Source organism: Polyodon spathula, chromosome 7 (assembly GCF_017654505.1).
Source record: "Polyodon spathula isolate WHYD16114869_AA chromosome 7, ASM1765450v1, whole genome shotgun sequence".
Classification (NCBI taxonomy): Eukaryota; Metazoa; Chordata; class Actinopteri; order Acipenseriformes; family Polyodontidae; genus Polyodon; species Polyodon spathula.
The window spans coordinates 2972214-2996950 of NC_054540.1; the positions used below are offsets into that span (position 1 = coordinate 2972214).

General features: G+C 40.9%; 1 protein-coding gene across 2 annotated transcripts; it reads left to right on the forward strand.

The window, feature by feature from the left end:
* Positions 1 to 254: 254 nt before the first annotated feature.
* Positions 255 to 24737, forward strand: LOC121317999 (solute carrier organic anion transporter family member 1C1-like). Of its 2 annotated transcripts, XM_041254150.1 has the most exons (15): positions 255 to 403; positions 4446 to 4600; positions 7814 to 7955; positions 8673 to 8805; positions 9044 to 9168; positions 10021 to 10167; positions 10254 to 10352; positions 12218 to 12463; positions 12574 to 12738; positions 13537 to 13732; positions 14314 to 14479; positions 14809 to 14993; positions 15994 to 16058; positions 22180 to 22297; positions 22813 to 24737. In XM_041254150.1, exons 2-15 carry the CDS (start codon positions 4460 to 4462, stop codon positions 23036 to 23038), a joined length of 2154 nt encoding a protein of 717 aa, XP_041110084.1. In that variant the 5' UTR covers positions 255 to 403; positions 4446 to 4459; the 3' UTR covers positions 23039 to 24737. The 2 variants fall into 2 exon arrangements, with proteins under 2 accessions (XP_041110084.1, XP_041110085.1); XM_041254151.1 differs by lacking the exons at positions 255 to 403; positions 4446 to 4600; positions 7814 to 7955 and having other exon boundaries at positions 8783 to 8805; positions 9109 to 9168.

Consider the following 24737-nt stretch of genomic DNA (forward strand, 5'->3'; position numbering starts at 1 on the left):
TTTGCATAAGATGATCGCCTTTTTTTTTGCACGAAAGCATTATCACGTGATTGCGTCAAATCTTCAGCGGTTTGCATGAAAACTTTGTGCTACCCTTTTCACCAACTTTAAGTATCCAGCATTGACGTCAGAGATGAGAAATGTGTGATTTAACCCTTAAAGCCCTAGCCCGAATGCAGCTTTTGTTGAATACCGCGTCAATGCAAGCGTGCCCCTTTGTTCTGTGCCAGTATATTTCACCCCAGGCTTCGCGCAGGTAATCTGAGTGTACCTGACTAGCTTGGTCACCAAGTGCACGGGACAGTGGTCAGTGAGGGACCCCAGTGCTGCTGAAGACACTTTGCTTCTTGAAGTTTGAAGAACGCAAACATTGCAGGAAAAATATTTATTTCACGAGTTTCAGGTAAGTAAACATTTTCTTATCAGCTTCTCGAATGTCAGTCTGTACTAGTGTCGATGTAACTTTCACATACAGCTATAGCGGGTCCTGAGAATAGTTCACTACGGTATGTTTGTTGTTTGTACCATAGTTTACCCTGGTTTGTCATTATTATTATTATTATTATTATTATTATTATTATTATTATTATTATTATTATTATTATTATTATTATATGCTTTTTCCCCTTCTTTACAGTGCTTACCTATGCTTTTTGGTACGGTTTGAATTTTCCTTTCAATTGTTGGTTTCAAAAATAAAAAAATCTTGGTATAGCCTATTAAACAATACACAGTCACATAAATGATTTCATTTTAACTGTTTTGTGCTAAAAAAAACCAAAACAAACAAACAAAAAAAAAACTTTGCCTATATAGTAACCGACCCCATTCGCAAATATGTTAATAATTGTGTTGAAAACAAATTCAATGTGTGCGACTCAGCCCTGTGACAGACACACGCACGGGATCCATAGCACGGTGATGCAGCCCTGGGTCACATTACTGGGATTTGTATGTGCATTATGAGTATTACTTTTCGATTGATTGCGGAATTGGATTGGATTCAAAACAGATACACAGCAGCCGTAAAAAGGTTGAACCTTTGGCGACAGTCGTTCTCGTAGTGACAAACTTTTTATTCCAGTCTTATGATTCACCACCCTTTGTTGGAGCTACCATTATTTCGCCTTACGTCAGTTTATTCACTTGTAGGTTTTGTCTACAAACTGCACTACTGTGTAAAGTGTTTTAATATACGAAATTATTGTTTTAAGAAATCACCAATTGAGTGAACAGGTAACTTGTTCCCTCGAAGTTAGAGCAAGTAGCGGGGTTCTGAAGCACACAGCGCTATACTACCCCATATTGATAATGCTGCTTTTATCAAAGAGCTTTTCAAAATTGCTGCTAGTCCAGTGGCAGAATACTAAATTACTCTCTCCGATCAAACACAAGTTCCACCCCTTCTCTCTGACCCCTCCAGTTCCACCCCTTCTCTCTGACCCCTCCAGTTCCACCCCTTCTCTCTGACCCCTCCAGTTCCACCCCTTCTCTCTGACCCCTCCAGTTCCACCCCTTCTCTCTGACCCCTCCAGTTCCACCCCTTCTCTCTGACCCCTCCAGTTCCACCCCTTCTCTCTGACCCCTCCAGTTCCACCCCTTCTCTCTGACCCCTCCTCCTTAATTAGAATATTTCTTCTCAGTAATTGGAGTCTTTCGCTGTTGAAGGTTTGCAATATAGTTATTCAGAACTACAGCAGTAAAAATGCCGTTTAATTCCAAAGGTAAGGGTAGTTTAAACTGTAGAATTACATTCTTTTACAGTCAAAACTTTCGCCAGTCAACAATGGTTAACAACTTTATATTTGAAACGCTCACAAAAGTCACAAAAAAAATATTATGATAGTGGTACTAGAGCCCCTGTAGTGATAATAGAGCCCCCGGGAGCCCCGTAGTGATAATAGAGCCCCCGGGGGCCCCGTAGTGATAATAGAGCCCCCGGGGCCCCGTAGTGGTAATAGAGCCCCCGGGGCCCCGTAGTGGTAATAGAGCCCCCGGGGCCCCGTAGTGGTAATAGAGCCCCCGGGGCCCCGTAGTGGTAATAGAGTCCCCGGAGCCCCGTAGTGATAATAGAGCCCCCGGAGCCTCTTGTGGTAATAGAGCCCCCGGGGCCTCATAGTGGTAATATAGCTCCCGGAGCCCTGTAGTGGTAATAGAGCCCCCGGGCCCCATAATGGTAATAGAGCCCCCAGGGCCCCATAGTGGTAATAGAGCCCCCGGGGCCCCATAATGATAATAGAGACCCCAGGGCCCCTTGTGGTAATAGAGCCCCTGGGGCCCCATAGTGGTAATAGAGCCCCCGGGGCCCCGTAGTGGTAATAGATCCCCTGGGGCCCCGTAGTGGTAATAGAGCTCCTGGGGCCCTGTAGTGGTAATAGAGCCCCCGGGGCCCCGTAATTGTAGTAGAGCCCCCAGCGCCCCGTAATGGTAATAGAGCCCCCAGGTCCCCATAGTGGTAATAGAGTCCTGGTAGTGGTACAGCCCCCGCAGCCTGTAGTGCCCCAGCAAGCCCAAATGTGCCGGTGGTGCTGAATAGGGTAATTGGAAGATGAGTCTCATCTGTAATCCGCGCACATGCAAGTTCATGTACGCATGCAAGTTCATGTACGCATGCCTAGTTTATGTTTGCGCAATCGTTGAATCTTGTCGGCTAAAAACATTGAAATGTAATGTTTACACACATAGAAGGTCAGCAGAGACACTGCTCTGCTCCACTACAGTAGTGCATGCACTGCTTATCAGTACAATGTTCTCCGGTCTTCCAAAGCAAGGAATGTAAAACAATTGATGAATGAATACGGCTCTGCAACATATTGCACATTGTAACTTTAGTTGTAATGTAATTTGCAATGGGACTCAATTGTGCTGGAGGCAGTATTTGGCACCTAAAATTCCAAATACTGTCACTGCCAAACAGAGTCTCAATTGAAAAGAGAAAATACCAATACACTGTTTATCATTACAGTGTTTACCGATCTTACAAAGCAAAGAATGTGAAACAAATGACATATCCAATCAATATGGTTTACAATATATTTCACATTAGTACCTTATTATTAAAATTTGTTGGAGTGACCAGTACAGCTGGGAGACACTATTTGTTAGCACCAGATACTGTCAGGAGACTATTTGGTTAACACGGGGGCTTGCCTGGCACAAGTGAAGCACTGGATATATGGCACGGCATGTTGGGTAACAGAGCAGACCCCAAAATGAAATACCGTCTCGAAGCGCACTGCAGCCCACATGTTATTTTATATATTGCATGGTGTCACGGATGGCTTGGTGGGTGACGTCAGACCAGGAAATACAGGCAGAAGTCAAAGCAGTAACCCGGGGTGAGATGCCAATGCGCCCATTCTTTATTAAATCATATAAACAAAACACTCTTACAAAAATAAAAAGCACGCTGACCAAAACCAACACAGTGAAAAGTAAAGTAAAGTACCGTGCTGGTGCCAATCCAGTGCTCATAGCAGTAGTCTTAGTTAGATACGTTCCTCTTTCTCTCGACTCTCGCTCTCATTCTTTCTCTCCACTCTCATCCACCGCAGCGCTTAGCTGCTACACTTTTTATACATGTGGCCGCCCTCAGATTGGCAAACAATTAACCAATATGAAGACAGCCACATTCTGGATGTGTTATTGTTGGCAGGGAAGATAATTGTCTGCTTTCCTGCCAACCCAAAACCCACATAATAATAATAATAATAATAATAATAATAATAATAATAATAATAATAATAATAATACACAATTACTTTAAATAACCAAACTAATAACACAAATACATGTAAGTAATACCAATAACAATAATAATGATAATAATAAAACAAATCAACATGGGGCAGGCATACCTCGTCACACATGGATTTTTAAAAATAGGATAAAATCTGTTGTTATTCAAGATATTGATCAATACTACTGATAATAAATAGAACATACCTTTCATATATATATAAACATCTGTCATAACATTTAGGGTCGCAATGAGAAGCCAGAACGTCATGACAATTCTGTAAGGAGAGTACATTCTTCTGGAGGACAAGTGGCCATCCTGATTGATTACCGGTTGTGTCTCCTAGTACATGACCAGCATTGCTACACTTGTAGATGCCCAAAGGGTCTTTGATAGCTGATTAAATGTGCTTTATAGTTGAACACATGCTCCAGTTATCCCACAGCTAGTGATATTATTCTTAGCAGTTGCCAAACACATTATTTTAAATTGACTCTACCTTTTTCCTTTTTTTGTTCAAAACTAGACTACTTTGTCATTTTTTGAGCATTTTTAACTGCCATATACCTGTTAAGTCTAAATGTAATGTATCACATGACATAAGTACAGCATTAACATTAAGATTCTACTGAATATGCTGAAAACAAGTTCACTAAAAGAGCACAATGATGTATTTTGTGTGTGTTTGTGTTTTGTTTTGTTTCAGGATTGTGTGCATCGATGCCTAGACATTTTATTATGGAAGGTTCTCAGAAGGAGAATGGTATTATTCCTTGGAAGATTCAACCACCCCTCAAAGAGAACCCGCTCCCGAGGAGTGGCCAGTCAAACGGGAGGCAGTCCTGCTTTGCCTCCCTTAAGGTACCTCTGTGTGTCCTGTTTTCAAGTCTGTGTGGAATTATTTCATAGTGCTGCCCTTTCTGCATGTGTTGGACGTGGCACTGTAACATTGGGGTTCTCATGCTCTTTCTTGCTGCCCATCTCTTGCCAGGACCCCATTTGAAAACGAGATGTATACCTCACTTAAGACTTTCTCTTACTTCTGACTTTATTTAAAACTCTCCATTTACTGCCTTCCTGTAACACTCTTCCCCATAGTGGATGTAATAAATACTACAGCAATAATAATAATAATAATAATAATAATAATAATAATAATAATAATAATATAATAATAATAACCCCATTCCAAGGCATAAATGTGTTATTGTATTGATGTCACTTTTACTGACCATGCTGATGTATGGTACGGTAGATTTACCACACTTTTGGGGTTATTGCATGGTAAGGTTCCCCCTTCAATGCATTCAAGTGTAGGGGAGTGTATTAGGAGGCAGTGTGGTCCAGTGGTTAAAGTACAGGGCTTGTAACCAGGAGGTTACCAGTTCAAATCCCACCTCTGCCACTGACTGACTCATTATGTGACCCTGAGCAAGTCACTTAACCTCCTTGTGCTCTGTCTTGCGGATGAAATGTCAAATCAATGTCCTATTATAAGTGACTCTGCAAATAATGCACAGTTCACAGCCTACCTCTGTAAAGCGCTTTGTGATTGTTGTCCACTGTGAAAGGCACTATATAATTAAAATAAAGAGAGAAAGGTATTATTCTGCTTGAACCTCAGCGAGTCCCTCTTTCAACCTTTTTACCAAACTTCTCACCTAAGAAGAGAGAAAAAGACCCTCTTTGTGCCCTTCGGGTTTCTTGCGGAATGCTTGCTTTTGTTGTTAATCTTGTACTGCTGCCATGTGTAGGGCCCTTTGGGGAAATGTGTCCTTTGAGGATTTCTTTTCCTGGTTAAGTAAAAGTAAACATTTGAAAAAAAAAAGAACAAACCCAGTTGATTTTCGGTTGCTAGGTAAGAGGTTCAGGCTGCTTGGGTTGGAGAGAAACAAACCCGAAAGGCTTCCTGTGTCCGAGCGCAGGGCTTCAAATAAACCAAATTCAATTAAGCTTTAAATACTCAGTGACGTAAATAGGCCATTAGGTACAGTGTTGATCTTACTCAGCCTCCCATCTCCCACATTGTTTATTAGATTATCAGATGAACCCTCCCCCTAATGCAGAAGGAATGCGTTTCAGCAGAGTGGTGACCACTGGGACTGGTGCCACAGTGAATATCTTGGCAATGCATTGTAAAAATTCAACGAATAATTCAATTAATTAAAATGTGATCTCATTATTATTATGTTTTTTTATGTTCTCAAATGTAAAGACTGAAAGTTACAGACCACATTGAACAGTGCAATGAACAGTACGATGAACAGTGCAATGAACAGTGCAATGAACAGTACAATGAACAGTACGATGAGCAGTACAATGAACAGTGCAATGAACACTACAATGATCAGTGCAATGAATACTGCAATGATCAGTGCAATGAACAGTACAGTGAACAGTGCAATGAACAGTGCAATGAACAGTGCAATGAACAGTACAATGAACAGTACAATGAACATTGCAATGAACATTGCAATGAACAGTGCAATGAACAGTGCAATGAACAGTACAATGAACAGTACAATGAACAGTACAATGAACAGTACAATGAACAGTGCAATGAACAGTGCAATGAACAGTGCAATGAACAGTACAATGAACAGTACAATGAACAGTACAATGAACAGTGCAATGAACAGTACAATGAACAGTGCAATGAACAGTGCAATGAACAGTGCAATGAACAGTACAATGAACAGTGCAATGAACAGTACGATGAACAGTGCAATGAACAGTGCAATGAACAGTACAATGATCAGTGTAATGAATACTGCAATGAACAGTGCAATGAACAGTGCAATGAACAGTACAATGAACAGTGCAATGAACAGTACAATGAACAGTACGATGAACAGTGCAATGAACAGTGCAATAAACAATGATGTCCTTCAATGGGAAAGTGGAATGTGTTCCATTTCTGATCAAAAGGGAAATGCTTCCATGACTAAATAAAGAACAGATAAAAGCATCACAGCCTTGTGGTGTTGTTTCTTTATTTCTTTATTTACTCCCTTCAGATGTTACTCCACCACATCCTCACGTCAAAGTACACAGGCTCGTCTCATGATTGTCTTTCCTTGAGCACTCTTGCCTAAGTGCCTGTCTGTTTCTTGAGGGGAGGCACGTCAGCAAAGAGGCTGGTTTAGTTTACTTCAGTTTCTGCTCATGATCAGTTATCATTTGGTGAAGGGCTGATATAGTGTCAGAGTTTAAACACACAAGAGGAAGAAGTGCATCAGTGAGAACTCAGTAAGACCAATATCATTAAGGGGGTCCGCAAGGCTCATCGGGTAAAAGCACAGCCGCTCTTTTGTTAATTATAAATGCATAATTTTGGACATTCTGCTCCCCTAGTGTCAGATAAAACTGTTAGCTTGCAGTCCTTCAGTTAATACATGTAACTGTCCCTAAGACCTACAAAATACTCTCAAGAATAGCACTGTGTTTTGGATAAGTATCTTCAGTTTTTTTCACTGCAACCATCTAGGTCAGGGCTTATCAGATCAAATTAGCTGTTCTTTAGCAGACATTAAGGAGGTCACTTTCAGTGAAACTCAGCTGGATTGTAAAGTTATACTCGTAACTATTTCTGCAGCTTCTCTTTCTCATACAGCATGTCGACAGCATGGAGGGAATGTATCTGTCAGTATAGTTTGTTACTTATTCTGCATACTATCCCTTATTCACTGTTTCTTTCTCTCAGTCTGAGTAACTACGGGAACTCCGCTACGACCTACACAGCGTGTGAAACAAACTTGCCCAGAGCATTTACCGAGATCTTCTAGGGATCCATATCAGGAGGAGCTCTGATTTGTTTAAGCAATGAAACCCCAAAGCCAATGGCATGCTTTGACCTGATATAGCCTGTGATGGCTCCCAATTAAACACAACCAAGGGAGGCCCCAGGTGCTTTGTTAGGATGTTACAGTCATTCCCATGTTCTCAATTACCAGTCCTGACTCACATATTCTTTATGAAGTGTTGCAAGACTGAGGTGTTTGGTGTACTATGAATCAAATCCTTTAACTGTGCTGCTAACTCTGGACTAACAGAATGCTCTCCTGTTTATTCCAGATGTTTCTCATGGCATTGTCTTTTGCCTATTTTGCTAAGGCATTATCTGGAAGCTACATGAAAAGCACAATAACTCAGCTGGAGAGGCGATTCGATATTCCCAGTTATTTAATAGGAGTTATTGATGGGAGCTTTGAAATAGGTAAGTGTTTATCTGTGTGTGTGTCTGTCAACTGTTATTACATTTATCTCCACTATATTTATCCATAAGTGTTGCGCCTCGTTTTTTGGCAGTGGGACTCATTTGTTCTGAAATGTTTAATCCTTAAAGTAACAAAAAGTAACTTTAAACTGTAAAGTAACAAAACAATGGAGCATGTGGATGCATCAGCACCAATGGCATATTCTCTAACATGTAGTCTCAGCCTAGTCTTTTGTTTCCAGCCATTATTTACACTTTAACTCAGTTGTAGCCGGTTAACCCTGACACAACACTGTTAGTTCTCTTCCTGTGCAGAAGGTGTCACAGCCTCAGACACAAATACAGATAACGCTCTGAAACATCACAGTTTATCTCCATTAATGTAGTCTTCTCCTTTAGAATCCCTTTCATTTGATTTTTGGTTTCATTTATTACATTCTGGTGTCTTGACCTCAAAATGGCTGTCAAACATGTCTCTTTTGTTCTAAGTTCAGCTGACAAAGCAGAGTGTAACCATTAACCTGTCCTTCTGTATGTAAGACATACCATGTTTGTTTTGAGGCATTTCTTACATTCACTAGAGATTGTGTGTTGCCAGGGGGACAGGTTACTGGTTACACTCTGGTGTACCAGCTGTTTCATCCTAAAGTTGCGTAACTGTTTGATGCTTCTGCGAGAGACTCATTCTATTGATTCATCGCCATTCTCTCCTGTTAGGTAATTTGTTGGTGATTGCTTTCGTCAGCTACTTCGGAGCAAAGCTCCACAGACCCAAAGTGATTGGAGCCGGCTGCGTTATTATGTCGATGGGGACGTTTTTAATTGCAATGCCTCATTTCTTTATCGGTCGGTAAGTACATTTTTTTGTATTTTATGATCGTTATGCTTTATGCCTCCTCACACTGGACCTGTGGTGCTCAGTGAGCGAGCAAATGTTTAAATATGATCTGTTTTATTTATTTTTTGCTTTGACTTGGAGCAGGAGTTCATTATTGTTGCTCGCTTTCCCATGTCTGGTGTGAAGAGGGCTTAGTGGTGCCTGGTGTTTTTTTCCATTGTTAAACAGCAAATTGGTGTTTTCTACACAGCTATAAGTTCGATACGACAATTAGATCTTCTGCCAACTCAAGCAGTAACCTTTCTCCATGTCCAGCAAGCTCCGATCAGACAGTGCCTGGTGCAATGGACAAGCCATCAATAATAACCAGCACAGGTAGGAGTGATTATACCATGTGATTGTACAGCAGCATCCGTTTGGGACCTTACTAATACCCAGTGCACACTGCATGAACACCACTCCTTGAAACCATGTGATTGCCATTCAGAAGAACATAAGAGAAAACATTCATGAACAAGAGGAGGCCATTCAGCCCATTAATGCTTGTCCCATTCCGATTAGCTATCTGGTCAGGCCTTAAAGGATTCCATCGATTCAGCATCGACAGCATGGCTCGGGAACTCGTTCCACACCCTCACCACTCTGTGTAAAAAAAAGTCTCCAGCTCTCTGTCCTAAGTGTGTCTCCACTTCATTTCCATCTGTGTGTCCTCTCTGCTTTCTGTTTTGGCTGGAGAGAGCTTTGTCAACTCTTAAGATTGTAAAGACCAATCCCATCTACGCTAATCCTTTGTTCTTTGCTAAGTTGATTCAGTTTATTCACTATCATGTTTTACAAAATGTGACATTTGTGCAGTATTTACAGTAAGTAGTATGGATAGGGTATGAATTAGATAGGTCATGCTATAATCATTACTGAGAACAAACATAACTAAGTAGCACGATGAAGGGTTTCTTTAGCAAAATCTAGTTGTTTATCTATCACTTCTATAAAATGAACATGGAATTTTCTCTTTTAAAAAGCAGTAGGAATTAGGAGTAGGAAATGGAATGTGCCTGGAAGGGAATGGTTTTAAAATGATATTTTGTTCACTTCCAATATCACATGGCCAGGGATCATATGTTCTCCAAAACAGCTGAATTGACTTGTTTAATTTAGTTTCCTTTTCAGAACGGATCTTGTTTTCTTCCCCCATTTGTTTACTCAATTTCTCCTCTTTCGGTACAGGCTGTGAGAAGGAGGTGGGTCTCTCCATGTGGATCTATGTCTTCTTGGGCAATGTGCTGCGTGGGATTGGGGAGACTCCAGTGCAGCCGCTGGGCATCTCTTACATCGATGATTTTGCTCGAGAAGAAAATGCAGCTTTCTACATCGGTATTTTTATGTATGGAATATCAGCTGCTGAATTGCTAAGACGATAGGAAGCTGAATGTTACTCTTACAAATGTTGTATCTTTCAGGCTGTGTCCAGACCATAGCCGTCATCGGGCCAGTGTTTGGATTTCTACTTGGATCTCTGTGTGCCAGAATATTTGTAGACATTGGATTTGTGGATATGGGTAAGAAAAAAATAAAAGAAAAAAATAACATTATATACAGTCCCTTTCAAAATTTTCACCTTTTGTTGTCTTATAGCCTGGAATTAAAATGCATTAAAAGATTTTTTTTTTTCATTTATCTACACATCCTACCCCACAACTCAAATTAATTAAAAATAAAAACTGAAATAACTTGGTTGGATAAGTGTCCACCTCCCTTGTAATAGCAATCCTAAATTAGCTCAGGTGTAACCAATCGCCTTCAAAATCACACACAAAGTTAAGTGGCCTGCACCTGTATTAATTTGTAGTGATTCACATGATTCACATGATTTCAGGATAAATTCAGCAGTTCCTGTACGTTCCCTCTGCTGGGTAGTGCATTTCAAAGCAAAGACTCAACCATGAACACCAAGGAGCTTTTAAAAGAACTCTGGGACAAAGTTGTTGAAAGGCACAGATCAGGGGATAGGCATGAAAAAATATCAAAGGACTTGAATATCCCCTGGAGCACGGTCAAGACGATTATTAAGAAGTTTAAGGTGTATGGCACCACCAAGACCCTGCCTAGATCAGTCTCACCAAACTGGATGACCGAGCAAGAAAATAGACTGATCAGAGAGGCTACCAAGAGGCCAATGGCAACTTTGAAAGAGCTACAGACTTTTATGGCCAAGACTGGTCAAAGAGTGGATGTGACAACAATATCACAAGCACTCCAGAAATCTGGCCTGTATTTTACTCAAGAAAGCCCTACTTGAATCCAGTTTTGAAGTATGTAAAAAACCACTCAGGAGATTCTGTAGCCATGTGGCAAAAAGTTTTGTGGTCTGACGAAACTAAAATGGAACTTTTCGGCTTAAATGCAAAGTGTTATGTTTGCCGCAAACCCAACACAGCGCATCTCCCGAAGAACATCATCCCTACTGTGAAGCATGGTGATAGCAGCATCATTTTATGGGGATGTTTCTCATTGGAAGGGACTGGGGCACTTGTCAGGATATAAGGAAAAATAAATGGAGCAAAGTACAGAAAAAAGTCCTTGAGGAAAACCTGCTGCCCTCTGCAAGATAGCTGAAACTGGGACGGAAGTTCACCTTTCAGCATGACAACGACCCAAAGCACACAGCCAAAGCTACACTGGAGTGGCTAAGGAACAAAAAGGTAAATGTCCTTGAGTGGCCCAGTCAGAGCCCCGACCTAAATCCAATAGAACATTTGTGGCATTACTTGAAGGAAATTGACAGAGCTAGAACAGTTTTGTAAAGAAGAATGGTTAAATATTGCCAAATCTAGGTGTGCAAAGTTGGTAGAGAGCTATCTCAACAGACTCACAGCTGTAATTGCTGTCAAAAGTGCTTCCACCAAGTATTAACTCAGGGGGGTGGAGACTTATCCAATTATGATCTTTCAGTTTTGTATTTTTAATAAATAATTTTTTTCTCAATAAAAACTTTTTTCCCCTTAACAGTGTGGAGTATGATGTGTAGATAAGTGGAAAAAAACCCTCATTTAAATGCATGAAACTCTGAGGCACTGACACAACAAAATGTGAAAAAGTTCAAGGGAGTGTAGACTTTCTATAGGCACTGTATATGCATACATCCTAACTTTGGAAGAACGTATACACCCATGAATCATATCTTATCATGAACTTTGAATATGATTTTTGCACAGAACACGCCACCTAATGCCTGATTAAAGTTATTGCTCAGTTTCCTTTTAAAAGTCAGATCAGTCAACACAAGTCTGATGCCTGATTGAGTTTTACTGCTGACTGCTGTTTCCCTATCTCTGTAATACTCTGTAATACTCACAGGTATACTGTCTTCAAGGATTGTTTCACTTGTGAAGACTGCGGTTAACCCTTCTGTATTTGTTTCCAGATAGCATCACAATAGCCCCTGGTGATGCCCGCTGGGTTGGTGCGTGGTGGCTCGGTTATTTGATAGCTGGGTTCATTACACTTTTATCCGCAATCCCATTCTGGTTCCTTCCAAAGTCACTGCCAATCCCAGACACGAGGCGAAATTCAAAAACTTTCCCAGAACAATCCCGGTTTATCAAAGACTCTTCCACAGAGAAAAAATGTGGCTATGAAGAACCAGCAAATTTCTCAAAAATGGCAAAAGGTGAGTTTGTTTCTGATTGGCAGGATTTTTTTTTCAGCTTCATAAAAAATATCTTTTACTTTTTCAGTATAAAACGTACATGGTGTGAATAACATTTCTGTCTTTTTCAGATTTTGTTCCCTCATTGAAAAGCCTGCTTGTAAACCCTGTCTATGTTTTGTACCTATGTATAACAATAATACAGTTCAATTCCTTGATCGGCATGGTAACGTACAAGCCCAAATACATTGAGCAGTATTATGGACAATCAGCTTCAAAAGCCAACTTTCTGATTGGTACGTGTCTTTCTTCATTGTATGCTATTGGCTGTGTTTATACTGCAGTTCTGAAACCAAAGGCTCCTATTTTAAAGTGTAAAAGAGAAGGCTTCTTCATGTTTAGTCTTATACTGCTATATGTAAGGTACTGTGATGTACTGTTTTGTGAGAAAAAAGCTCTGTTATTAATTATATCATGATGCATTTTAAATCCCTGTAGCTGAATACCGGTGTGAAAATCGCAGTCAAATTGAAAATAAATACAAAGGTTAAATGTAAAGTTGACTATAAATACTAAATCAAATCTGCTTTGAAAATGTATACAACAGATTAAACGCTAAACGTCTGTTTACACAGATGGTTTAAAAGTGAATCTATTAAACATAGATTTACAGCCTTATATTGTTTTATTCCTAGCTGGATTTATATAGTAGTTACTTAGTAAATACATTTGTACTTACATATGATTACAATGTTATTATGCATAGTTACAATGTACTTAATGTGTCAGTATTATTTGCATACTAGAATCCTAACCCTAACCCTGTCCTTAACTTTTATAAGGGATATTAGCACAGTCCACTGTGGTATCAGGACCACCGTGCAGTATTTTTGCCAGCAGCACAGAATGCTTTGTCTGATTTCCACTGCACAGGGTACTGTAGAAACTGACAAGCCAGACAAACTCTACAGTGGTTTGGATAATTAGTTCTGTAAATAGCTTTGCAGTACTCTTAACAACATTGTGATAGTGAGATGTTTCCCTGTGAAAGGTTTCCTTTTTCTCCTCTTTAATTCCCACGCTCCTGTTTTTAGGTGTCATTAATATCCCTGCTGTAGCACTCGGGATATTCTCCGGTGGGCTTGTGATGAAGAAATTCAAGTTGAGTGTGATGGGAGCTGCAAAGTTTGCATTCGGGACGTCTTTGCTTGGCTACGTCTTGTCTCTTTTGTTCTTCGCAATGGGCTGTGAGAATGCCACAGTGGCTGGGTTAACTGTCTCCTACCAAGGGTTTGTTTATTCTTTTAATACAATTGTACATTCAACATGACATTGTACTCAACATCTCAAACCAACGGGAGACAAAGCTTTCTACAGTCGTATGCACGTGTTCTGTTACTATGTAGTCGTATGCACATGTTCTGTTGCTATGTACAGTCGTATGCACGTGTTCTGTTGCTATGTACAGTCGTATGCACATGTTCTGTTGCTATGTACAGTCGTATGCACATGTTCTGTTGCTATGTACAGTCGTATGCACATGTTCTGTTGCTATGTACAGTCGTATGCAGGTGTTCTGTTGCTATGTACAGTTGTATGCACATGTTCTGTTGCTATGTACAGTCGTATGCACGTGTTCTGTTGCTATGTACAGTCGTATGCACGTGTTCTGTTACTATGCAGTCGTATGCACATGTTCTGTTGCTGTGTATAATCGTATGCACATGTTCTGTTGCTATGTAGTCGAAGTTCCTGAGAGATCAGAGGGGCTTCCGTTATTGAAGTAATATTCTGTATTCTTTATCGGTTTGTTACAATCACTGCTACCTTTTTCTGGTTTGCATATTATATGCACATGTTGTCTTTTCCAGGGTCAAACAGGCCTCTTTCCATGAGAACGCCTTGTTTGCGGACTGCAACTCGGGCTGCATTTGTTCAGTGAATCAGTGGGATCCAGTTTGTGGGGACAATGGAATCACCTATATCTCTCCTTGCCTGGCTGGTTGCAAAACATCGAGTGGATCTGGGAAAAACACAGTAAGAGCATTTCACAGTAAATACAGTGCAATACATTATCACATTAACTATTCTGTGACTGCTGGTGGTATATGAAAGCTGTTGTGAGTTTAAAGATATGGTAGCTAACAAATTAATTACACTTCTATTGGCTACATAGATCTCAAATGTGCACTTGTGTTTACTATAACATTTTCTTTGAGAACTGCACATTTGAAACCTATATCTGTGTCTTATTGCGAACATGATTCTGTGATTGTAGATAAGGACATCAAAGATTGTAGATAAGGACATCAAAGAGTGAACACCTAGCTTACAGTTCTTTTGTGCTCCCCCTTATTTTTTGTCAGGTGTTTGATGACTGCAGGTGTGTGGCAGAGCCCGGCTCTGCCTCAGGGAATGATTCTGCTGTCCTGGGACACTGCCAGCAGAGAGAGGATTGTGATAGAGTGTTCCCTTATTTCCTGGCTCTGTCTGTCCTCAGCTCTTTTGTCATTTCTTTGGGGGGCACGCCTGGATACATCTTACTCATGCGGTAATCAAATTGATACTTAACTACAACCTTCCCAGACACTGCTTACATTTAAATTTCTAAGCTGAGGGAACACAAAGCCACTTTTTCAGAAACCCGGAAGACCATGGGACCTAGTTTGAAACAACTTTGCTGTGTCAAGCAGCAAGTCTCCCCTGGTGTGCCGTGCAGTGACCAGAAACCCAGTCTCCTGAAAGCAAGCAAAATGTTCAATAGTACCGTGTTATTGATTGCTGTATAGTTATGGGTGATACACAGTATGATAGCCGAGTCTGGCCTTTTTCCAGACTAACCGACTTCCTGACCTGGGGAAAGAACTGTCAGGCCAGCCCATCCAAAGAACTCTGTCCTCGCTTAGCGCCCTCACAGGTTGGGAGGGAGATTTGCAACCAAGATTCATTGTATTTCTGTCACACTACCTAATAAACATTTACAAGTTTCAAGTAAATAAAAAAAAAAGAAGTACAGAAATAAAAGAGAGCTTCAGCATTATCTTGAGCTGAACATTGCATTTGGTTCAGTGTGGAGGTGTAAGCCTAATGTAATGGAAATAGAGCAAATGTCTGAGCTGATAGTGTGAAAAGATCAGTGCTACAACCTTGTGAGAATGACTGCAAATTGCAGTTGGATAAAAGCTGTTTTTCTGTTTTTTTTTTTTTTTTACAGTAACAAAGCCTGTGTCAATAGCACTATTTTTTTCTGAACTGAGAAAAAGCAAAACATTGAATTTACGAATCTTCAAATAAACTACTAAATCCATATTAATGTACAGATTTGTGAATTTCCCCCATACTGTGCAGTGCTTTCTTTAATGGTACGATTCTAGATGCCAGCACCGAAAAGCCCACCATGTGTGATATATAAATCAAAACCAGCTGTACGTGTGGGATCTGTGTGGGGCTCACTAATTACTCTGTGGAGAGGCCCATAGTATTTCTTCTGTATTATAATTTCACTGTGTTATTAAAAGTGATGAGCTAATATTGTGTTTTATGTTTTTTAGGTGCATTAAGCCTGAATTAAAATCGTTGGCTTTGGGTTTTCACACATTGGCCACAAGAACACTTGGTGAGTTATTTGAGAGAGAGAGAGAGAGAGAGAGAGAGAGAGAGAGAGAGAGAGAGAGAGAGAGAGAGAGAGAGAGACTGAGACACTGAGACTTTTTGACTTTTAACACTCCTTTATTAACGAATAATGAAGACAATAAACAAATCAGATAAAGAAAAATCTAACAAAACAAGAAAGCTCTTCTCATTCCACAGATACTAAAATATGTCCCAGGAAATTAAAAAAGTAAATACATGTATAACAATAAATAAAACAAAAATCTACTCACAATCCAAAAAAACATTTAAATAGCTATAGATTATGACTAAAACCTGCTATAACTACACAATAAACCCTAATTAAAAGTTAAAAATCATGAGATTTAAAGAGCCTTTATAAATATAAAACCAGTTCCTCATTTTCAGTATCACAGAGCACACCACAGACACCCCAAATCAAGATGAATATGTTCAAGTCTTTAGATATTTTATAAAAACACTGAGACAGTGCTCTGTGCATTTCCGTGCTCAACCTTGCTCTTCCTACTTTTCAAGATAGCTAGCTTGGCCTGCCCCAGCAGAAAATTTGTCAGTTGGCAATGGTACTTATGTTGCTGTCTGTACTGCACCCCAAAGAAAAAGAACAACGTCTGTAATCTATGGCAGTAAAGAAAATAATGAAATGCTGTTTCTCTCTCAGTGCAGAAGGGGCATTGATCTTGCACTTCCAGGGGTCCAGGATATTCAAAAGGGCATTGGTAGCAATGGTGGCATGGAGGATCCTCCACTGGAGATCCCCTGACCTTTTGGATGCTTCGCCATGCAGGTCTTACGCTCTTCTCCACAGTGAGACGCTCTCTCCACGGGGTGTCCGGGAGAAACTGCAGCTGTGGATAGTGTTGTACTTTTACACAGACTTCATGCATATCTACTGTGGGGAGAGAGAGAGAGAGAGAGAGAGAGAGAGAGAGAGAGAGAGAGAGAGAGAGAGAGAGAGAGAGAGAGAGAGAGACTAGACAGGCTGGTAAGGTTCAATAGGTGGCCTGGTTTATCAGAGTCCTGATCAACAGAAGGGGACACTAAAAGAGAGAGGAATGTAGTGTCACTGTCTGGCCGACAATGCTCGAGAAAAAACTAGTTTATTCTCTCTATTGCTGCAAGAGGGAGGAACTCTCTCAAATTTGAAAAAAAAACTTGTTAAGACTATTACAGATCTGAAACTTAGACAAGTAGATAGGGTGTCTGCACTTATCCAGCTAAAACTATTAAAATCAATAAAATCCCTCACCTTTCTTAAGCCTGCTCTAATTAGTAAAGAAATAGAACTTTTAGAATTTAAAAACTCTGTTCTAAAACTGGGATTAAACACTAAGAGCTCTTCTACAAAACCAAAACCAATTAAAATCATTAAAATTCCTAGAAATCTTTAAGAACTGACAAGCACTGAAAACACTCCTATAAAACCGAGGGAGCAGAGTCAGATCCAAACTTGGTATATGCAAAACAAACAAGTGTCTATCATACCCAAGTCTCCCCATGCACTGCAGGATAGCTGCTGCAAACAGCATCCAGGGCAGGGGGGGTACAGGAACCTCTGGGCGACCTACAGACGAAACGTTGAAATCCTGCTGCTGATGTCATTGAGACCCTGCCCCCCTTCCTGTACGGGCAGGTACAGAATCCACTTCCTTACCCAGTGCATCCCATGCCAGAAGAACTGCAGCAGCATTTTCTGTATTTCTTTAATAAGCACAGGCAGAGGACCGAGACACGCTAATTTCTGCCACAGCATGGAGGCTACCAGGTTATTAATTACTAGAACCTTTCCTGTGAATGACAACTGTGGCAGGAACCAGTGCCAGGCTTGTAACCTGTCCCTCACCTTCTCTATCATTCCCTCCCAATTTCTTTGGATATCCCTCTCCTTACCCAGGAAGACCTCCAGGATCTTAGGATCCGAGTGGCTCCACTGTAGCCCTACTGGGAGGTCAGGGGGGTGAGCATCACCCCAAGGCCCCACCAAATGGGCACTGCTTTTTTCCAGTTAATCTCAGCAGACTTTCTCAAACTGACGTTGACAGTCACACAGAATCTCCACATCCTGCCTACTGAACACAAACACTGTCGGGGTCATCTGTATAGGCAGAGACCTTGACAGCCTGGGAAGGGTTGGTGGGGATCGGGATGCCAGACAATAACTGCCTAATCCTATGTAGGAGGGGTTCAATTGAAAGGAAGTAGAGCATACCAGACAGGGAGCAGCCCTGCCTGATATCTCTCTGTACTGGAATGGGTTCACTCAGGCCACCATTAATCTTCAGTACACTGAAAACATGACAGTACACCAACTGAACAAACTCTATGAAGCGCGGGACGACCCTTAAGGCCTCTAACACCTTAAACAAATAGTGGTGATCGACCAGGTCAAAAGCTTTCTCCTGATCCAAGGAAATCAGACTGGATTTAAAGCCGAAAAGCTTGGAGGCTGCCAAAAGGTCTTGAATTAAGTAAATATTGTCAAAAATTGACCTTCCAAGAACACAATAAGTTTGATCTGACTGGACTGCTGACTCCATGATTTTCTTCAAAAGGTTCACCAGGGCTTTCGACAGGATCTTATAATCAAGACAGAGGATGGACACTGGTCTCCAGTTCTTTAATTAGCTCAGTTCTCCTTTCTTGGGGAGCAGGGTGATTACCGCCCGCCGACAGCTCAAAGGTAGCAAACCGTCCTTGATGCTCCAGCAGCACCATATACAGCTCCCACCTCAGCAGGGCCCAGAACTCTTTGCAAAATTCCATGAGGGTGATGCCATCTATTCCCGGCACTCTATTGTTTATTATTTGCTGCATTGCATCAGTGAGCTCTTTATATGTAAGCGGGGGTTCCAGGTCTTTTGTCTCCTCCTGTGGAACCTGTGGGAGATCATGCGGGAACAGCTGGATCTCTTGTGCGTTTCTCTCAGCTTCCGATGTGAATAAGCTTTTATAAAAACTTGTAGCAAACCTACAGCTCTCCACTGGGTCCTCCAGCATTTGACTGGCGGGAGTTTTCAAACAGTGAATCACCCTGCTCTTCTCTGCTTTCTTCACCAACCCAAAGAAGGACTTTGTTGGCTTGTCCACCTCTGTCAAACCCTGGAACCGGGCGCGGACCAGTGCTCCTTGTACCTTCATGTCCAGTAGGTCAACCAATGACTGTTTTTTATATTTCAGGTCTTCTGACAGCCTGCTATTTGGTTGAGATTCCAGGTCTTTATAAAGCCCCAGAATCTCCACCTCCAGCTTCTCCATAGAGTCATTCAAGCTGGCTGTAGCATTCTCAGTGTACTGCTGACAAAAGATGTCTCACCACTGCCTCATGGATTCAAAACATGGTTTTCTTTTTCTCCACTCAGTCCAGAAATATTTAAAACAATCTTTAAAATACCCATTCTGTAATAATCCATTATTAGAGAGCCAATAAGCACTATGCATTTTTACAGGAAGGAATAAGGACAATGTAATGAGGCAATGGTTGGACCAACCACTGGGGGAGATAAAACAGCTTTTAATCAAATCTATCCAGCCTGGCCATTGAAATTAGATTAGGGCCAGGTTTTAACCAGGTATACTGTCTAGCAGTGCCATTTGCATTCCTCCAGACATCTAGCAAATTCAATAATGTGAAGAAGCTGTTTTGCTGACTGTGGACTGGGCTCCAAATTGTTCCTGTCTACATTTTCACTCCTGTCCTGAGCATTATTAGGAGCATATATATTAATAAAAAAAGTTATTTTTAAAATTGGCCTCCATCATTAAAATCCAGCCTCTTAAAACATCAGTTACTTTAAAATAATCAGGTTTAAAATATTCCGAAAGTAAAATCGCTACCCCTGCATGAGTCTGAATGAGTCTCTTGTAAGAAACTTACAGTTAATTTTTTCTGTTCAATAAACTGCCGCTCTTTTATTTAAACTACGAATGCCATTTACATTGAGGCTGCCTATTTTTAAAGAGTTCATGAAAGCAGCAGTAGAAAGAGAAACAAGAAAAAAACATACAGTAACGACAACAATACAACAGAGAAAAAGGGGAATTAAAAAAAAACCAACCTGGTACTTATTTTAAATCACTGCGGACAGTCCTTATCCATTTCTTTAGTCTGTAACATTCAGCTTCACTACACCCAGCTGACCTGGCATTCTGTAATATCAGCCTGCCCATCGATTCAAACTGCTTCAAATCAGGAAAACAATCCTCAATGACAATTTGGGCGCTATATACTCTGCTATCATCAATTTGCAAATCATCAGTAAAATCCCCTTCCCCTGCCCTGTCAGAGCCTGTCTCACCAGCTGCGGAGCTCAACAGAGAGTCCTTGCGAGAGACCTGCAAGCTCGCCGGCCGAGGAGACTGTGCTTCAATGCAGGCAGACTCTTCCGCCTGGGCAGGAGCCTGTGACATCAGAGCACGGAGATCCACTGCAGCCCCATTCAGCTCAGCTCTTTGCTGACTATGCCGACCAGCGTTTTTTTCTTTTGCACTGTCATACTTTCAGATGATTTTAACGTTCTTTTCTTTTTCCTAGTTTTTGGTGTTTTGAACCCCTCCTGATCTTCATCTATATTCATCATATTATTGACTGGTACATTTACAGCAGGGGTTTTTACTGCAGTCTCCCCCACTCCTTCACTAACAGCTAGCTTCTCCACCAGGGCCGCCCCACTGCTCTCCACAGGAGTGGCCTGTAGGTCAACACTTTCAGCTGGGGAATTCACTGTATACTCCCCTGATGTCTCACTAACAACTAACTTTTCCGCCAGGGTCGCCCCGCTGTTCACAGTAGGAGCACCTTGCAACCCAGATGTAGCCTCACTTGAGTCAACATTATTCCTTCACCTCCCTCACGATGAACATTCTCTGTGCTCCCTGACCCTGTCTCCTGCCTTGCCACCCCACCCTCCTCTCTGCTGCAGGTTCCAGTCTCCCCCTTCATGCAGTTCCTCCTCATAACTCCCTGTGCTTTGCAGTTAAAGCAGCGCGTATAATCCGAAGAAGCAAAAACCACATAGTCGATGCCTTCAATTTTATACTTCATTGCAAGGGTTAAATCATTTTCTAAATCATTTAGAATCATAAAAACTGTCTATAGAATGACATGACATGCTTTAACTCCGGAGCGCTGGAGCCGAGTGGCACCCTACGTACTGCCAACATGATTGTACCATGTCGGCTTAGTTCATTAATCAGTAGTGAATTTTTTAAAAAAGGAGGCACATTTGAAATGGTTACTTTAACAACCGGAGAGGCAAGGGGAAGCACAGGCAGAAAACTGCCTTTCACAGTAACCCCTTTCTCCACAATATCATTAACAAGAGCTTCAGTCTTTAAAAACATCACAATACTCTTGTTCATTCTTGAGGCAGAGATGATATTCTCGAAACCTACCTCCTTTCCTACGGCCAAAGCAGTCCTCTACCGACACCTGCTCCTGTGACACAATCTTCAGCCCCTTTCTCCCAGTCAAAGAATCATATGAAAAGCTGGGAGGTGATCTTCCTCCCAACGAGGTCATAATGGCCCAAAAACAAAACAACTAAATAAACAACAAATACTTTAACAATAGACAAACACAAGAAAGAAAAAAAGAAAAAATAGATTTCATGCACAGCAAAACCGTACACAAACTCAAACATTCCTGCTTACACTCACTGAGCACAGACTCCCAGCATGCACTACGAGAGAGAGAGAGAGAGAGAGAGAGAGAGAGAGAGAGAGAGAGAGAGAGAGAGAGAGAGAAAGAGAGAGAGAGATCAGGCCAGTTGGTCAGTGGTGTAACTATCACCTTGCTCTATCAACAGACACAACTCTTGTTCAGTTATATATTTTATTAAGCCAGTTAGCTTAAGCTCTCCAGTCTACACTAGTCTACGCTTAGCACCCCAGTGCAATGCAACATTATAATGGTTGATAACCACTGAACTAACTGCCATGTGATGCTCTGGTTTCCTGATCATGAAGACCCAATGCTATGCTATATTAGCTTTGTTCATTGGGAAGGCTTGTTATTTCTTTGTACTCTTGGTGGTTTTAATTATCTAAACTAAAACATGTCACTTTTGAGAGTTTTCTTATTGTTTGTCTGTTTTCTTTTTATACAGCGGGAATTCCAGCTCCTATCTTTTTTGGAGCCCTCATAGACACCACCTGCTTGAAATGGGGAAACAATAGATGTGGCGGGCGGGGAGCGTGCAGGATATATGACACCAATGCTTACAGGTAACACTTCAACTGAGTTCCAAATGGAAGAAACAAGTCAAGTAGACAACTGCTTCGGCGAATGTCTTCGTCAGCGTGTGAGTTCAGCAGTAGTGTGGTGTTCAGTTTGGATGAATTGGAAGAGTTAGTCCCTCCCCGTAGGGGTTTCTTCTAAAGAGTGTTGCACAGTATTTCTTTTCAGCACTGTTTCAATTGAGATCCGCTTGTCCAGTTGTCACAGTGACAGTATTGAAAGTCTAAACGTTGCAATGTGTCTCTGGAAGCTCTCAATTTTGATTGACAGCCGTGGCAGGTATGAATGTCACTGACATGCTTGTTTCAACATTATTTGAATCCAAATAAATAAAAAATGATCCCATGTGCACTGTTTATTTAATGAGTTTGCTTTCTTCATTGGGCCTTTTGCTGTCCAATTACATTTTTGTACTGATAAAATGTGATTGCAGCAGATTACAGCTCCCACTTAGAATGCAAGTATCTGAGTAACCCCTCGTGTGTTCTTGTTATCTTTGCAGAATTGTTTACTTGGGATTGACGTTGGGGTTACGGACACTGTCATATTTCTTCTGTTTTGCCGTTTTCGTTCTCTTGAAAAGGCAGTACAAACACAAAGAGAAAAGCGGCTTAGCTAACAGCACAGCAGAGATGCACTCGCTGAGGAAGGAAGAGTTTAACTCTTTTAACAGCGACCGTTTGATAAGGACAGCGGACTGTTATACAGGGAAGGAGACGCGCCTGTGAAGTGGGTTAGATACAGCCAGCATGATATCTGAAAGCATGCCAGTCAGATGGGACCCTGCAATGGCAGTCCTCTTCAAAGTTCTTATACATTATATACGTTATATATTTGTACTGGAGTAATGTAGATTATGTAAAATAAAGATTTTAAAATAGATCAATTAACACCATTTCAATGTATATGCTAGAAGAGTTTCTACAAAAAGTCTAAACTGTGAACTGTTTTTTGTTGTTGTTTTTACTTGTTTCTTAGCAAAGAATGTAAATGCTCTGTTATTTTATTTTATTTTGTGAACAAGCTTTTGAATGATGTATGGAAATGTATATCTTTTTGTGTTTTTTTTTTTTTTTTTTTTTAAAGATGGTGTGTTTCCAAACACAAAGAACAAAGACCAAAATAATTATTGTGTTGTTATGAGATAGTTTTCATCATTGATAAAGATGTCATATTGCAGCAGAAGTGCAGCGGAACAATGAGAGACTGTCAGGGTATTTTATTACAGTTGTATTACAGTTTTGTTGAAACACATTCAGAGTTTTCTATAACATGTATTATGTTTTTTTTTTTTTTAAACTTCACAGCTACATAATATTGCTGCTTAATACTCCTTTTCATTCAGTCCATTTCACAGCCACATAGGTTAGGCCAGGGGTTTTCTACCTTTTCAATGTTAAAGCCACCCCTGTATTCAATATGCAGCCCCAAGTGTAGCAAACCTCCATTCAGGCTCCTCCCCAATAAGACAGATGGGATGGAAATGAAAATTTTAATTGAAACAAGCTGAAAATCAAACAAGTTGTTTTTGCCCCCAAAAAATTGCAATTCAATTTTGTAAACAGTTAAACAGTTTATATATCGTGTTAGATACCTTAGTGGGACTTTCCCATTGACTTCAATGCGATTCAAAACTAATGTTGAAATATACTGCAATTGCTTTCCCAGAGTATACAGTGATTCACTGTGTGTTTACTCTGCTGTGCTGATCCTTGCAGTGCTTCTACTGAAGAATCCCATATGTAGGCTTTTACATGGACCGTTAAAGCTCAGTTGAGGAACTGTATTTTATTACTGAAAATAAAATAAAGGAAATAACGAGCTGAGTGCTGCACAAAGCAAGTGCACGCTCATCACACCGAAGCTGCAGAATGCATTGCACAGTCCCTTGACAAAGACTGCTTGTTGGAACACATTGGGGCTTTTGTTTGTGCCTGCAATTGCTTTGTGCTCCCTCCCCAACTGAGTGTGCCAGTGCGCCCCCTCTGTCCAGCAAGCTTTCAAGTGCATCACAAGCTGTGTACTTGCTGTGCTATCGGCCACAGCGAGCGTTCTTGCGCAGATGTCAGCCGGCCCCAGAGGCAGAGACTATGACAGCCGCTGAGAAAAGGCTCACCGGGTGAGTTTTAGAAGATGATTTGGAAAATACTTGCAGTGTGCAAGCCAACTGTGCCAACAGTATTACAGTGCATTGTATTTTCAATAGAAAATGCGCCACCCCAGAAAGCCCATGCAGTGTTTATATTGAAAAGTTAGTTTTAAAATTATATATATATATATGCATGCATGTTTTACATTGCCGCAAACCACAGTGGCTACATTTGAGTTTGTATGATATAGTTTTTGTTCTTTTAGATGTATCTCAATTTGTTTAGCAAAGCATACTCTATGTACTACACAATGCCATAAAGAAGTCCAGCAAAATAA

What these genes read in the sequence shown, in the direction of transcription:
- LOC121317999 (XM_041254150.1), top strand. Translation starts at nt 4,460, where the DNA reads ATGCCTAGACATTTTATTATGGAAGGTTCTCAGAAGGAGAATGGTATT. An exon ending in CCTCATTTCTTTATCGGTCG is followed by an intron (nt 8,806 to 9,043) that starts GTAAGTACATTT and finishes TTTTCTACACAG; the next exon opens with CTATAAGTTCGATACGACAA. An exon ending in AAAAGCCAACTTTCTGATTG is followed by an intron (nt 12,739 to 13,536) that starts GTACGTGTCTTT and finishes TCCTGTTTTTAG; the next exon opens with GTGTCATTAATATCCCTGCT.